This window comes from Girardinichthys multiradiatus, chromosome 7 (genome assembly GCF_021462225.1).
Source record: "Girardinichthys multiradiatus isolate DD_20200921_A chromosome 7, DD_fGirMul_XY1, whole genome shotgun sequence".
In the NCBI taxonomy this organism is placed as follows: Eukaryota; Metazoa; Chordata; class Actinopteri; order Cyprinodontiformes; family Goodeidae; genus Girardinichthys; species Girardinichthys multiradiatus.
The window spans coordinates 41289193-41304461 of record NC_061800.1 but is presented as its reverse complement, the minus strand read 5'-3'; the positions used below and the strand labels follow the sequence as shown (position 1 = coordinate 41304461).

Below are 15269 nucleotides of genomic sequence, written 5' to 3'. Positions count from 1 at the left end.
CAACCACCCAGGGACGTACGCCAGGATCCTGTTTGTAGACTTCAGCTCGGCCTTCAACACCATCATAACAGACATCCTCCACCAGAAGCTCACCCAGCTCAACGTTCCAGCCTCCACCTGTCAGTGGATCAACAGCTTCCTGACGGACCGACAGCAGCAGGTGATACTGGGGAGCATCTTCTCCCGATCCAGATCAATAAGTACTGGTGCCCCCCAGGGGTGTGTTCTATCCCCACTCCTCTTCTCTCTGTACACAAATGACTGCACCTCATCGGACTCGTCCGTGAAACTCCTTAAGTTTGCAGACGACACCACTGTCATTGGACTGATCCAGGACAGTGATGAGTCTGCATACAGACAGCAGGTGGATCGGCTGGTACACTGGTGCAGTCAGAACTACATGGAACTCAACCCAGTCAAGACTGTGGAAATGGTGGTGGACTTTCGGAGAACACCACCTCCATACACCCCACTCACCATCCTCAACAACACTGTATTGGCCGTGGACCACTTCAGGTTCTTAGGAACCACCATCTCTGAGGACCTGAGATGGTCTTCACACATAGACACTGTTCGAAAGAAGGCCCAGCAGAGACTGTACTTCCTGAGGCAACTCAAGAAGTTCAACCTTCCACAGGAGCTGTTGGTCATCTTCTACACTGCCATCATTCAGTCTGTCCTGTCTTCATCCATCTCAGTGTGGTTTGGTTCATCCACAAAACAGGACAGGTCCAGACTGCAACGAACAATCAGGACTGCAGAGAGAATAATCAGGGCCGGCCTTCCCTCCATCCAGGACTTATACAAGTCTAGGGTCAAGAAAAGAGCTGCTAAAATCTCTGCAGACCCCACACACCCTGCACATAAACTGTTCAGAATTTTACCTTCAGGCTGCCGCTACAGAGCACTGTTTACTAAAACCAGCCGCCACAGAGACAGTTTCTTCCCCCAGGCTGTTTCTCTGATGAACATTTAATAGAGTACCAAACAACAGCATACAGATGTTGCAAATGCACCTTTTCTATTAGATATGTGCATATTGTACATTGTAAATTGTAAATTTGTATATTCTGTAATGCAAAAACAGAACAAAAGAACAAAGTGTACCGGAGTCAAATTCCTTGTTTGTATGTACGAACTTGGCAATAAAGCTGATCCTGATTCTGATTTTTTTTTCCTTTCTCGTCCCCACGCAGTACTTCTGCATTCGCTCGCAAAAGTTGTTAATCACCTTGAGAAAGCTGTGCATTTTGGAACAGCAGCACATTTGACAAACTGTTCATAAAATAAACAGCACTGATATGTCATTGATATGGTTTATTTGTCATATGCAGGTTAACATGGAGTCAACAATGCGATTAAATGCTTAGGGTTAGAAGAACCGTTCAAATCACGATAAAAACAAAAGCACTAATGGCGTGCAAAAAAAGTACACATCATGCAGCAGCAATAAGCAAATAAAGTGTCACAGATGTGGTTTCGTGCAGTATTATTGTCCAGAGTTCAGTAGTTTGACAGCTTGTGGATAAAAACTGTCTTTAAGTCTGATTGAAGATCATTTTATTTAAGGCCGATTTCAAAATAAAACTCAATAAATCTCAAAAACGGATCTCCCACAAAGTATTGCGAGATAACGCAAAGACTATTGCGTGAGAACGCAAAAGAAAAAAAAATTCCCCCATGTCCCCTCGCGGACTCCGTAGAAAGGCTTCATCAAGGGAAGATATTAAATAAATATGTTGTGAAATAGAAAAAAATTGAATGAACCTTTAAATGTACAATTTATTTTAATACATCATTAAATATTAAGTGTACCACTAATTACGTCATGTCGTCTTTAAAATTATACTTAATTATTCAGTGGCACATTTAATTGCATAATAGTCCATTTCATGATATAATGGTACATTTATTCTATCTGATGATGTATTAAATAAATAAATGGTACCTTTAATTTAATGGCACATTTAATGTTACATTTCTTTCATGTTACATTTACTTCACTTATGGAACATTCACAACATTTATTTATTTAATGATGATTTTATTGTATTAATTTTATCCAGTTTAACCCTCCATTCTTGATGCCTGTATAGGAGGTCATGTCAGAATTTGAATCAGGTGTTCTGGAGCAGACAAACATCTAAAACCTGCAGGGAAGAGGTCCCTGAGGACCAGGGCTGTGAACCATTGAGGTACAGTTTCTAAATTGTGAAGGTAATGCCTTTTTGGCCTTTTGTTCAACAAGTACAGTTCTCTTACTAGGTGCATTTCTCTCTCATTTCAGCAACTTGAAACATAAAAGTAATGTCATTGTTCAAAGGAAACAATCACTTAATAAATGAGTAAAATACAACTATGTACATTTTGTTTATTCAACTGAGATAGGCAGGGTCTGTTTCCTTGTTTGATATTTTATTATTTCTTCATTATTATTCTTTTTACTTTAACTGGCCTTTACTACAGCTAAAAGCAGGGATCTAACTGGTCCTTCAAAGAAAGAAATTGCCAAAAGACTAAACGAATGGGAGAGTCACAGGAGTGGGAGTCGTTCTAAATGGGAGCGGGATGGGAGTGGGAGTCAATTTACCAGGAGTGGGATGGGACCGGATTTTTTTTTATGCTGGCCTGGGATTGGGATGGGACAAGACATTTTTCTGTGGGAGCGGGATGGGACAGGAGAAAAAATCCACTCCCGTGTCACTCTCTACTCTGGACCTGCAAGACCAAAACAACAAACTGTCAAACAACAAAGGCATCATTATATTTATTCCACCATAAGAAAACAAATGAATACCCATAGCACCGTTTTTCTAGGGTATTTGTGGCATTAGTGGCATTTGTTTATTAGCAACTGGATAGAGAGAGGGGGAAGACATGCATTAAATGATCCGAGGCCAGAAAACCTGGGCCAGCTGTGTCAAGGACTGTAGCATTCGCAGATGGTGCACCTGCTCTACCACTGAGTTTCTGGCACCCCCAGTTATGCACAGATACATGTTCTGGGTGTCTGTTTTTATTATGTACAGTACTTTCTTGCTGCCTTTGCACTGTTTTAGAATCTTTTTAAGTATTCCCAGTTGTATTGTTTAATTTGTTGCATAAGACTTGATGTATCCCTTTTCATCTATCTAGCTGTGAACCTAATTTTACTGATCTGAAGGTGTGTGAATTGCATTAAGAATAAATCCTTATCCCACGATTTGAGGGTGTTTGTTTTGTTTTGGGTTTTCTGATTATGATTGTTCTCCAAGTTGTGTTTTGTTTCTTGTCTGATTATAGTTTGTTTGTTCATTCCTTAGGTTTAGTTTCATAATGATTCTTGTGTTTTGTTCGTAAAGCATTCTAGTTTATGTTCTGTAAGCGTTCCCTTGGGTTAGATTGTATCATCGTTTTTCTGTTATATTTTCACTCCCTGCCACAGTCAGCTTGTAATCAGATTCACTCAGTCCACCTGCACTTTGACAATCAGTCTCTTTCCCTCTTTAGTTAGTGAGGCTCAGATTGAGACTGAGCCGCTTCCAACACCTCAGTTTCATCATTAAATGGGCAAGATTTACCACGAATCACTCATCGAACCAAACTTTTGACTCTAATCCTTTCTGGTAATCACGGGAAGGAGATTTCTTTTTTTGTGTTCCCCATCGCCTTGAACTCCATTGTTTTAGGTTTCCCTTGGCTTAAAAAGCACAACCCTCACATTAACTGGGCAGAAAGCCGAGTTGAATCCTGGTCCTCTAACTGTCTTTCCTCTTGCCTGCAATCAGCAGTCGCCTCTCTACCATCGGATTCAACTCCAGCAGAATGTGAGATTTCCGATCTCTCTAATGTTCCTTCAGAGGACCACGATCTAAGGTTAGTTTTTAGTAAAACTAAGGCCTTATCATTGCCTCCGCATAGACCCTATGAGTGTGCAATCGATTTGCTTCCCGGTGCCCCCCTACCTTCCAGTAGGCTTTATAACATCTCATGACCAGAGAGAAAAGTCATGGAAGACTATATTAAAGAGTCACTGGTAACAGGTTTAATTCGCCCCTCTTCATCTCCACGCAGAGCAGGTTTTTTCTTTGTGGGTAAAAAGGATGGTTCTCTCCGTCCTTGTATCAACTATAGGGGACTTGACCAAATCACAGTAAAAAATAAATATCCTCTCCCACTCCTTTCCTCGGCTTTTGAACCTGTTCATGGTTCAACTATATTCAGTAAATTAGATCTCCGTAACGCCTACCACTTAGTTAGGATCTGCCAGGGGGACGAGTGGAAGACAGCCTTTAAAACCCCGTTAGGCAATTTTGGATATCTGGTCATGCCTTTTGGACTGAGTAACGCACCAGCGGTTTTTCAATCTCTAATCAATGATGTTCTTAGGGATTTTTTGAATGTTTTTGTCTACCTTGATGACATCTTGATCTACTCTAAGGACATTGAAGAGCACATCACGTCCGTTTAGTCCTCCAGAGATTATTGGAGAATCGACTGTTTGTGAAAGCTGAACAATGTGAGTTCCATAAAACATCTGTCACATTTTTGGGATACATCATGGAGGGTGGACAGGTTCGCTCAGACCCTGAGAAGATCAAGGCTGGACTGGAGTGGCCTGTCCCGGACTCCCGCAAGCTGCTACAACGGTTTCTTGGATTTGCGAACCTTTATCGTAGGTTCATTAAGAACTTTAGCTTAATAGCTGTCCCACTCACCGCCTTGACCTCCACTAACGATGTGTTCACCTGGACAGGGGTTAGCAGAACCATCTCACTCATTTCCAGGCGATTTTGGTGGCCATCCCTTCACAAGGATGTCACGGAATATGTGCAGGCTTGCTTGGTCTGTGCCAGGCAAAAATCGGGTAACCAGCATCCTTATGGGTTACTCCAACCTCTCAGTACTCCCAAATGCCCTTGGTCACACATAGCCCTAGATTGTGTAACTGGTTTGCCCATATTCAAAGGAAATACGGTCATCTTTACTATTGTGGACCGCTTTTCTAAGTCCTGCCACCTTGTACCCCTAAAAAGACTTCCATCTGCTTTCCAAACTGCTCAGCTGTTAGTTCAGCATGTTTTTCGCCTTCATGACCTACCTCAAGACATTTTGTCAGATGGTGGCCCCCAATGTATTTCTCATGTTTGGAAACAGTTTTGTTTGGCCCTAGGAGCCAAGGCCTCCCTGACATCAGGTTACCACCCCCAATCTAATGGACAGACCGAACGCATGAACCAGCAGAAGGAGTCCATGCTCAGATGCATGACAGCTACTGAACCTCTTGACTGGTGTGTTTATCTCCCCTGGGTAGAATATGCAATCAACTCACAAATTTCATCTGCTATCGGCCTCTCACCATTTGGTGACCAGCCACCTCTGTTTCCCGCAGATGAAAAGGACATAGCTGTTGCTTCCGTTTGTCACCACATACGCCGTTGTAAACGGATCTGGGGTAATGCTACCAGAGCTCTCCTTCGCACAGCAGACCAGAACAAGAAATACGCTGACCGCAGGCGGCGGCCTGCTCCTGCCTACTGTCCTGGCCAAAGAGTTTGGTTGTCCTCTCGGGACATTCCGTTGAAGGCTATGTCCAAAAAACTGTCTCCTCGCTTCATTGGTCCCTACATTATTGACTCTGTAATCAGTCCTTCTGCCCTTCGTCTTCGACTGCCTTCCAGCCTACGTATTCATCCTGTGTTTCACGTGTCTCAGGTCAAACCTTTCATTTCCAGTACTTCTGGCAAGAGTAGATCTGGTCTGAACTGGACATTTCATGGACAACAAACTGATTTAGGACACACATAGTAAAACAGACACTAAACAGGATGACCTATTTGAATTTTTCCACTATCAGTATTAACGAAAATGTTTAGCATTTTTTCATATAAGATGTAATAAAAGATTGTTGAAGAAAAACTGTGGCAAACTTTTCTTGTCAACAAATCAACTCTGGTTAAGACATAAACCCACTTTGGAGGATAAATTATAATTGATATACAGTACATAGCTTACAAAAGACAAAACTGTGAAAACCTTGAGTTGATTCATTCAGATCTACATACACAGATCTATCAACCCTAGAGTTTAACCTTACCTGCTCTGTAAAGAAAAAGCTTTTACTAATTTTAGTGGACAACTAAATGTCAAATCCACCCTTATTATTATTATTTTTAACCCTTTAAGCAACACTGTTGTACTTAAGTATTTGCAGCCTGAGGAGAAAACAGAGAAAGCTTGCATTAAATTTTTTTTAAATTCTTTTTCTTTTCTTCTTTTTGTGAACAATTTAAACAACAACAGCACCACCTGTACCCCACTTGTTTCCCATTATTTTATGGCTTCCCACTGCTATAACTCAAGCATCGAAAGTAACTCGACAGAGGAAAGAATTCAATAAATTCACCTTTAGGTTTTCTCTTCAGAGTAACTTATTTTGGAAGGTGAAGAGTGAATGCTAAAACTTATACTTTTTAATAACAAGTTACAGTTGAACTAAACAGTGTTAGCAGGCACGTTCTGTTGTGTACAAGCTGAAGTTAGCCTGTGATTTGTAACTATAGAAAGAGCTTTCATTTATTTAACTGTGGAATAAGAGGGTCAAATCAGTTGATAGCTTCATTGTTGTGTTTTTCCCTTGAAGCAGCTCTGAACTGTTGCTTGAACAGCCTTATGAGTTTATCAGCTGAATGGTTGTTGGACAGCATTTCTACTGTGAATAGACCAAGGAGAGGACTGTATTGATAACCACCCCAATATTATTTTAGATTAAAAAAAATAGTGTCAAACATTTTGTGTTAGGTTCGTCCAGAAAAATAAGTGTTTTGGCCGCTGTCATTTTAAAGATGTTAGTAAAAGTTTGTGGGTAGGTCTTGAAAGGTCAACTAGGCTTCTTCACATTACCCAACTCAAACAAAAAATGGGTCATTGGTTTGCACTCTGTGCTGCTATGTGCTGCAAAAGTGTTGAACCACCATAAGTCTAAATATATAAACGTATAAAATAAAGAAATACAAAATCGTGACATGCATTTTGTCTGTGACCACCAGGGGGTGTCGCAACCTTTGGATGTTAATATCTTCAAAATTACGCTTGCACAAACAAACAGAATATAAACCTCTGACTAAATCTCATTTGTTGAATTGGAAGAAAGTCGTCCCAGGGTGGAGGTGATTGATATCCGACACCAGCTAGCATCTGCAGTCCTGCTAGCTATGGTAGATGTTGGTAAATGAGAGATTTCTTACCTATTTTCATCAGGTCTACCTTGTTTTACAGAACAATAATTTTTAAGAGTTGCTGCCAACTCAACAAATAAACTAATAATTATTAAACTGGCGAGATTAATAAGTGAGATCGATGGAGTTTATTCAAACTGATCGAACATTGAATCTTCCTCTTACATTAAAATCACATCATTTCCAATCGACCAAACAGCCTAGACATTAACATTGTACCACATTACATAGCAACTGCGTCTGCACTGTAATACTGATAAATAAAAGGCAAAGCGAGTTTATTTGTACAGCCCCCTCATTCAAAGTGCTTCACATAAATAACAGGCAGTCACCTGATAAATCAAAGGCTCAAGGAAACGTCCAATAAAAGCATAAAAACATGACAGAAAATCATGTAAACAAAAGAACTGTTTACATTTTTAAGAAACTAAAAAATTAAGACATGGCTGCAGTAAACAGTCATGTTTTCAGTCCTGATTTACAATAATTTCTGCTTATTCAAAAGAGTAGACATTGTCCTGTTATTTAACATTGCAATAACCCACAATGTTTTTCCTCTGTCATAATTTCACATGCAAATCTGAAGTTGGAAGAGCTGCATTTGCTCTTTTGCACTGTTATCCTTGCATAAGTTTCACTTAAAAGTGTAACATCAAGTTTTATTCAAAGTTGAAATAATTTAATAAAACTGAAGGCTTACTCCGCTAAATGCTGCATTGCCTTTATTTCCAAAGCAGGATTCCAAAATATAAAACGACCTAGCTTAAAGCAACTGAATGAAGCCTTAACTGTATCCAATATACAGTATATGTAACTGAACTTCTTCCACCTTAAGGTTGCCTCTAAAACTCAGCTTAAATCTTCTCGACGAAATCGTCTCCAAAATCGATAATTTTCCTCAGGGCGCTCAGGATCAGAATATCAACATCATCGTTCAGGTCGATTTCTTCGCTGTAGTTCTTCACAGGAAAGATGCAGTTCATTGGGATTCCCACTGCTGCACTGAAGTCTTTCATCTGAACAATAAAACCAGTCACAGTCTGCAACGTTTTTGTGTTATATCTCTGAACAAATGAACTGAAACTCACCTTTTTTCTCAGGTGCTTGCTCTTGTACACATTCCTCAAGTCCATCTCAGTTTCGCCACAGGCTTCATCGATGTGCGTCATCATGGCCATTTGAGGAATTCCTGCAGGAAAAGAAGCTCTCCCAAGTAAATAATTCCTGTGTTTTTATCAGTTTGAAAGGTTAAAGTGAGAGACAGTAAATGCAGATAAAGTCTCCTTCAGGTTGGAGCCAGAGACACTGATGTTGGACCTCATTTTAGATCTGTTCTGTTGGTATGTAGTCCAGATGGGACCATTCTCTGTAAACTCACCCAGGTCACTGGCTGTTTCTCTGATCTTACTCATCTTCTCCAGAACTGATGATTTAATCTGTGGAGCGTTGGCAGACATCACACAGACCAGCACATGAACTCTGTCATCAGCAGAGGGGGTCGGGTTGTAGCCTGGATCATCTTGAGTTAGTGGAGAAACCGGGTTGAACTGGAAAAGAGCAAAAAACACAGCATGAACTGTGTTTCAAACAAACATAACTCTGATCTTTAAATCAGGGGGTACATTAATTCATTGATTTGTGGTTTTAGCAGGTGTTGCACCTTGTGGCCCTCCTTAACATTTCCTCTCAAAGCCAGCTTGATGTCATCAGCATGAACTCCACGGCTGTCCCCATCTTCCAGACCCATGATGTCATTGAAGACCACAGGATAAAAAGTCTTTGAGCTTCCTCGTCCTTTAATTAATTTATGAGTTTCATACTGAAACACAGAAAAAACAAAATATGGATTAGAGAAAATTTCTGTTACTGATGCATTCATTTTTCTGATCGATCCATTAAATGTCACAGAACCAACGGGCATAAAACAGAAGGAAGGTCAGAGATGATCTCCATTTGAGCAGACAGACCTTATGAACACAGAAATCCAAACATGATCCAGATTCAGTGTTCAAACAACAGATGACATAATCCAGTTTGACCTGCTCTGGTTCTGTTATACAGTATTTAAAGTTCTACAAAGGTCCCACAGCAGAATTGACTTGATTCTGGAAGATGAACAGAAACATCTTATATTTCTTACCTTTTTGGTGAAGCTTTTGTCGGAGGTGGTCGCACTGGCCAAAGCAGGAATCGTCATCCGACCTCGAAGGACGTTACTGACAGAATTGATAAAACTGGACTTCCCAGCTCCGACGGGTCCGTAAAGAAGGACTCGTAGGTACCGGATATCATCTTTTTCAGGCATGTATTTCTGCGCATATTGAAGAGTCTTCTGTTTTTCTCTGAGAACGTAAAGTACATGAGTTAGTTGGTTCTGTCCTAAAATGAACAAGACACAACAGAAAATATTCAGTCCAACAGGATCCAAACCCAGTAAGAACCAAAAACACACAGAAGAATTCAATAAAACAAACATTCACCTAAGTTACATTAAGGGTATTTCTTAAAGTTTCACTAAGATATAAAGATTTAAACAGTTATAGCTACAATCTGGTTATGTACCAGTCAGGCTTCATTGATTGATATTGAACAAAGTGCTTTACATACATCGTGGAAAATCATTAATTGGGGATTCCTCCGATATGAATAACATTTTCTTCCAGCTAAATTTCCTTATTGCCCAGTTTCCATCCACGACCTCTTTAAAGAAACATCTATAAAATCTTGCTGTGTCTCACACACAAGTCACTGAAAATTTTATTAACCATTTAAATTTGAATCATTGCACATTAAATCTCCTCAATCCAATTGCATTGTTTTGTATTCCCCTAATGAGCTCTCCCAGCCACATTGTAATCATGGATGTCTCTAACTTTAAAATTCCTTTTATTATTTTTTTATTCATATTTTTGTGTCCAACAGTTTAGAAAACAATGCAAATAGTTCAAATAAAATTGCAAGACATTTTAAATGTAAACTGTTTCCCAATATTATGAGACTTTTAATCCCTCCCAGTAATCTGTCGGTTAACTAAATGATTTGAATTGGGTTTCTCCTGTTTGATGATGGTCCATCTATGATGAGTTTAAAAAGTAATCAGCTATTTAAGGTTTCACATCTTTTTGTTTTAGATTCAGCTTCACTGCCCTTTATGGTTTAGTTCCAGCAACCTCATTCCTGATCCACTTCCTTCCTCCATTTTCTCCTCACTCACAATCCTCTTTGGGCCAAACTCTGACCAGAACCCAGCTAGCCCCAGCAGAACTTCAAACAAAGAGCCCACTCAGCGCTTTTAACTTCTTTTGTGAGTTCTGAGTTACTATAAACTCACCCCCAGCGTAGTTCCCTCCACGGTTCGTCCAGAGCTGAACAGAAACATGAATTATTATTCAGCAAGAATGACTGAAACATTTTTAGAAAGAAAATGTAATCACTCACTTGGAGACTCAGCCGCCTGAACTTCATCAAAGACAAAAAACAGAAGAACATTAATCAAACTGGTGCTGAATGATTTTCTTCAATCACATCAGCTACAAATTCAAAAAGTATAACGGCAAAGTGTTGTTAGCTTTTCTATTTAATCCAAACTCAAACAAACATTTAAAATCTTTAATTTTCCTTTAAATCAGTTTCAGCATCAGGAGCAGAAGATAATAATTTTGCTACATTAGGCAGTGTAGAGTTTGACACCTTAACTTACCAAAATGCTCCCTGTCTCCCCTATGCTGTCTAACTACTAAAAAACAGAAAAAGCAATAGAGCAAAAGATGATGATGGTCATTGTATGGTAAATGAGCTGTTCATGAAACATTGTGCAGAATTCTTCTACAGGATTTACTTGTGAAAAAATCATCAGATGAGTCTGAAACTGAAGGTTTTGTTTAGAATCTACTGAAAAAGTCTGATTCTTTCTGCTCGTGTTAAATATTTTATCTAAGCTTTTGTGAATCAATTCCTGTAAATATATAGTAAAGTCATCTGAAGGGAAATGCACTCACCATAAAATCCCCAATTTGTTGGTTTAGACATCTTGCTGTTGCTGCTCTGCTGCAAAATGGACCAACAGCAACCACCTCCTCTTAAATAATGACCCCTGCTCTGGTCAGCCTCATGACTTATAATAAATCCCTTACTTTTACTTTCACTTTCTGTTTCCACCTGATGAAATTATAGCAGAGCATGGCATGACTTTATACAGGTCCTTCTCAAAATATTAGCATATTGTGATAAAGTTCATTATTTTCCATAATGTCATGATGACAATTTGACATTCATATATTTTAGATTCATTGCACACTAACTGAAATATTTCAGGTCTTTTATTGTCTTAATACGGATGATTGTGGCATACAGCTCATGAAAACCCAAAATTCCTATCTCACAAAATTAGCATATCATTAAAAGGGTCTCTAAACGAGCTATGAACCTAATCATCTGAATCAACAAGTTAACTCTAAACACCTGCAAAAGATTCCTGAGGCCTTTAAAACTCCCAGCCTGGTTCATCACTCAAAACCCCAATCATGGGTAAGACTGCCGACCTGACTGCTGTCCAGAAGGCCACTATTGACACCCTCAAGCAAGAGGGTAAGACACAGAAAGAAATTTCTGAACGAATAGGCTGTTCCCAGAGTGCTGTATCAAGGCACCTCAGTGGGAAGATTGTGGAGAAGGGCCGATTCCAGACCATGGGGGACCTGCGGAAGCAGTGGACTGAGTCTGGAGTAGAAACATCCAGAGCCACCGTGCACAGGCGTGTGCAGGAAATGGGCTACAGGTGCCGCATTCCCCAGGTCAAGCCACTTTTGAACCAGAAACAGCGGCAGAAGCGCCTGACCTGGGCTACAGAGAAGCAGCACTGGACTGTTGCTCAGTGGTCCAAAGTACTTTTTTCGGATGAAAGCAAATTCTGCATGTCATTCGGAAATCAAGGTGCCAGAGTCTAGAGGAAGACTGGGGAGAAGGAAATGCCAGAAGTCCAGTGTCAAGTACCCACAGTCAGTGATGGTCTGGGGTGCCGTGTCAGCTGCTGGTGTTGGTCCACTGTGTTTTATCAAGGGCAGGGTCAATGCAGCTAGCTATCAGGAGATTTTGGAGCACTTCATGCTTCCATCTGCTGAAAAGCTTTATGGAGATGAAGATTTCATTTTTCAGCATGACCTGGCACCTGCTCACAGTGCCAAAACCACTGGTAAATGGTTTATTGACCATGGTATCACTGTGCTCAATTGGCCTGCCAACTCTCCTGACCTGAACCCCATAGAGAATCTGTGGGATATTGTGAAGAGAACGTTGAGAGACTCAAGACCCAACACTCTGGATGAGCTAAAGGCCGCTATCGAAGCATCCTGGGCCTCCATAAGACCTCAGCAGTGCCACAGGCTGATTGCCTCCATGCCACGCCGCATTGAAGCAGTCATTTCTGCAAAAGGATTCCCGACCAAGTATTGAGTGCATAACTGTACATGATTATTTGAAGGTTGACGTTTTTTGTATTAAAAACACTTTTCTTTTATTGGTCGGATGAAATATGCTAATTTTGTGAGATAGGAATTTTGGGTTTTCATGAGCTGTATGCCAAAATCATCCGTATTAAGACAATAAAAGACCTGAAATATTTCAGTTAGTGTGCAATGAATCTAAAATATATGAATGTTAAATTTTCATCATGACATTATGGAAAATAATGAACTTTATTACAATATGCTAATATTTTGAGAAGGACCTGTATTATATTGATCAAACTTACCTGTATTCGCATACAGTTCACATTATATGAAGCCTAATAAATCCAATCAGTTAATTGAACTTTCTGGTTTTATATTCAGGCAACACCGAGGTTGTTGTCTATGGATCCAGGCATCTGAATGGTATTGATTTGGACTCCAGAGCTAAACTGGAAATTAGACATATTTGCTATTTTAGCAAAAGTATTCATACACGTTAAATGTGTTTATCATATTACAACTGCAAATAGCAATTTATCTGGATTTTATGTACAAAGTGCCTTTGGCTTATTCAGGTTTCACACGACAAAACAGTACAACAACCTTCAAAACCTCTGCTCTCTCAAACACACTTCACTCGTCTGCGGGACTGTGGAATTTCAGATCAGTAGTGAACAAAGCAGATTTCATGACTGCTTATGCCAACCACCTGTTACTTTCCATCCTGGCTCTCACAGTGAACTGGATCAAGCTCGGTAACAGTGCTACCCCGGCTGCACTTTCAACCAATCAGACCTGTTCCAATCCTTCCTAAATATGTGTTTGCTACAGAATCTGAACTCTGTACAGCTCTGTACTCTCTTACTTCAGGCTTGAGTGACCGTCTCTCAGGCTAAAAAGAACCAGCTGCTGTTAACTCTGTCATAAATCAGAGCTGAAGCTGGAGAGACAGGGAGTGAACACTTTTATCGAGTCATGCAAATGTTTCAGGTCATAAACAAGGAGCTTAAATTTTCATAAACACCAACAAATGGAAAACACATCCAACTGCTACCTATATCTAAATAAACCACCTTTGGAAACCATGCCATGGATCACATGCCTGGCCCGGATTATCTGATAACATGGGTAATCATACCCAACTCTGTACGTCATTCTCAACTGATGACCACGTGGTCTCTGCACAAATCTCAGACTGTCTCTTTAACATCGACATGGATGAAAGCTCCTTACCTCCAACTAAACCTCTAAAACTGAAGACCAGACCGCACCTAACCCTAGATACCACCCAACTCCTGCAATGCAATGGGCTCCTAACTGGTCTCCCAGCCTGTGCTGTGAAACCTCTGCAGATGGTGCTGCTGGTCTGTCATCTGCCTTAATGACCACACCCCTCTGTTCGTTAAGCTCCTCTGGCTATCTTTAGCATCAACTTCAAGTCACTGATGTCAGTACTTCATGGAAAAGCTCCCATTTACTGGAAGCTCTCGCAAAGGCCTATGTCATGTTAAAACCATGACTCATTTCCTGTCAGAGCCACATTTTATGTAGTACTATGTGTTTATTCACCTTATAAAATCCAAAGTGCAGATGAGACACAAATACTTCTGAAAAGTTCAGAGAGTATAAATTATTTTGCAAGGTATTCTGTACTATCGCAGAGTGACACAAAGAAAACGTGTCCATTAATTTGTTACCTGCTATCTAGATGACTGTAATCTTTATCCTCAGGAAACACAAGAAACCCTTCATGCTCCTCCCAAATGCTGCAGCAATATCTGGTTGATGAAAGGGCAGTGGATCATATTTCTCTTATTTCAGCTCATCCTCACATTTATAATTATTAACTCTGCAGACTCAACGTGAAAGTACCTGCTGTTGCTTCAGATAAACCAGAGTTTACTATAGGTCACATGTTCTAGGCAGGCTTCTTCAGATAAATGCTGAGATTGAACTTATCTGCAGTAGACAAGCAGCAGAACATAGTGTTGTCTACAATGAGGTCACTTGGTCACTTGGTTGAGCCAGGTGCTCATTCAGAGGGACCTGCTGCAGATCTGTATGCAAACTAGAAAACAATTCTGACGTTCTATGCCATTACATGCAAATTGTATAATTTACTGTTAGGAAAATGTATAGTGCTCCAAATGAATAATAAAGCCGTTAAACAGGGGGTCTGTTGATGTTTCTTGGTATTAAAATTTTATACCCCACTTAAAGATCTTTGAAACAAAGACATAAAAGATAACACCTGCCTTACTCACAAGATTCAGAAGTATTAGTATCTGCACTCCAGCCACTGCAAAAATGCAATCAGTAAAGAGTATTACTACGTTGTTTTCATTGTGTTTAAGGAGAGAATGACCGGGCATCATGCCACCAATCCTGCCACCTTTTTTCCATAGTTCGTCCTTACTCTACTATTCAATTCAATTTAGTTTATTTATATGTGGGTGACTGTGGCGACAGTAGTAGGAGTTCATCCTGTAACTGGTGGGTTGCCGGTCTGAACCCCCACTCTGTCTGTCTCAGTTGTTGCGTCCTTGGGCAAGACACTTCACCCACCTTGCCTGCTGATGGTGGTCTAGGGGCTCAGTGGCACCGA

General features: G+C 40.3%; 1 protein-coding gene across 2 annotated transcripts; it reads right to left on the bottom strand.

Moving 5' to 3' along the window:
* Nucleotides 1–7326: 7326 nt before the first annotated feature.
* On the bottom strand, nucleotides 7327–11482 carry LOC124871036 (interferon-induced protein 44-like). 2 transcript variants are annotated; one of them, XM_047369958.1, is made up of 9 exons: nucleotides 11216–11482; nucleotides 10918–10953; nucleotides 10656–10676; nucleotides 10549–10582; nucleotides 9358–9559; nucleotides 8878–9036; nucleotides 8596–8764; nucleotides 8306–8406; nucleotides 7327–8233 (listed from the first exon to the last, which is right to left on the bottom strand). In XM_047369958.1, exons 1-9 carry the CDS (start codon nucleotides 11244–11246, stop codon nucleotides 8072–8074), a joined length of 915 nt encoding a protein of 304 aa, XP_047225914.1. In that variant the 5' UTR covers nucleotides 11247–11482; the 3' UTR covers nucleotides 7327–8071. The 2 variants fall into 2 exon arrangements, with proteins under 2 accessions (XP_047225914.1, XP_047225915.1); XM_047369959.1 differs by lacking the exon at nucleotides 10918–10953 and having other exon boundaries at nucleotides 11216–11481.
* Nucleotides 11483–15269: the final 3787 nt, after the last annotated feature.

Coding starts and splice junctions, on each gene's coding strand:
- LOC124871036 (XM_047369958.1), bottom strand. CDS start 11,246: ATGTCTAAACCAACAAATTGGGGATTTTATG. Junction 10,677..10,917: donor GGGAGACAGGGAGCATTTTG/GTAAGTTAAGGT, acceptor TCTTTGATGAAG/TTCAGGCGGCTGAGTCTCCA. Junction 8,234..8,305: donor GCAAGCACCTGAGAAAAAAG/GTGAGTTTCAGT, acceptor TTTATTGTTCAG/ATGAAAGACTTCAGTGCAGC.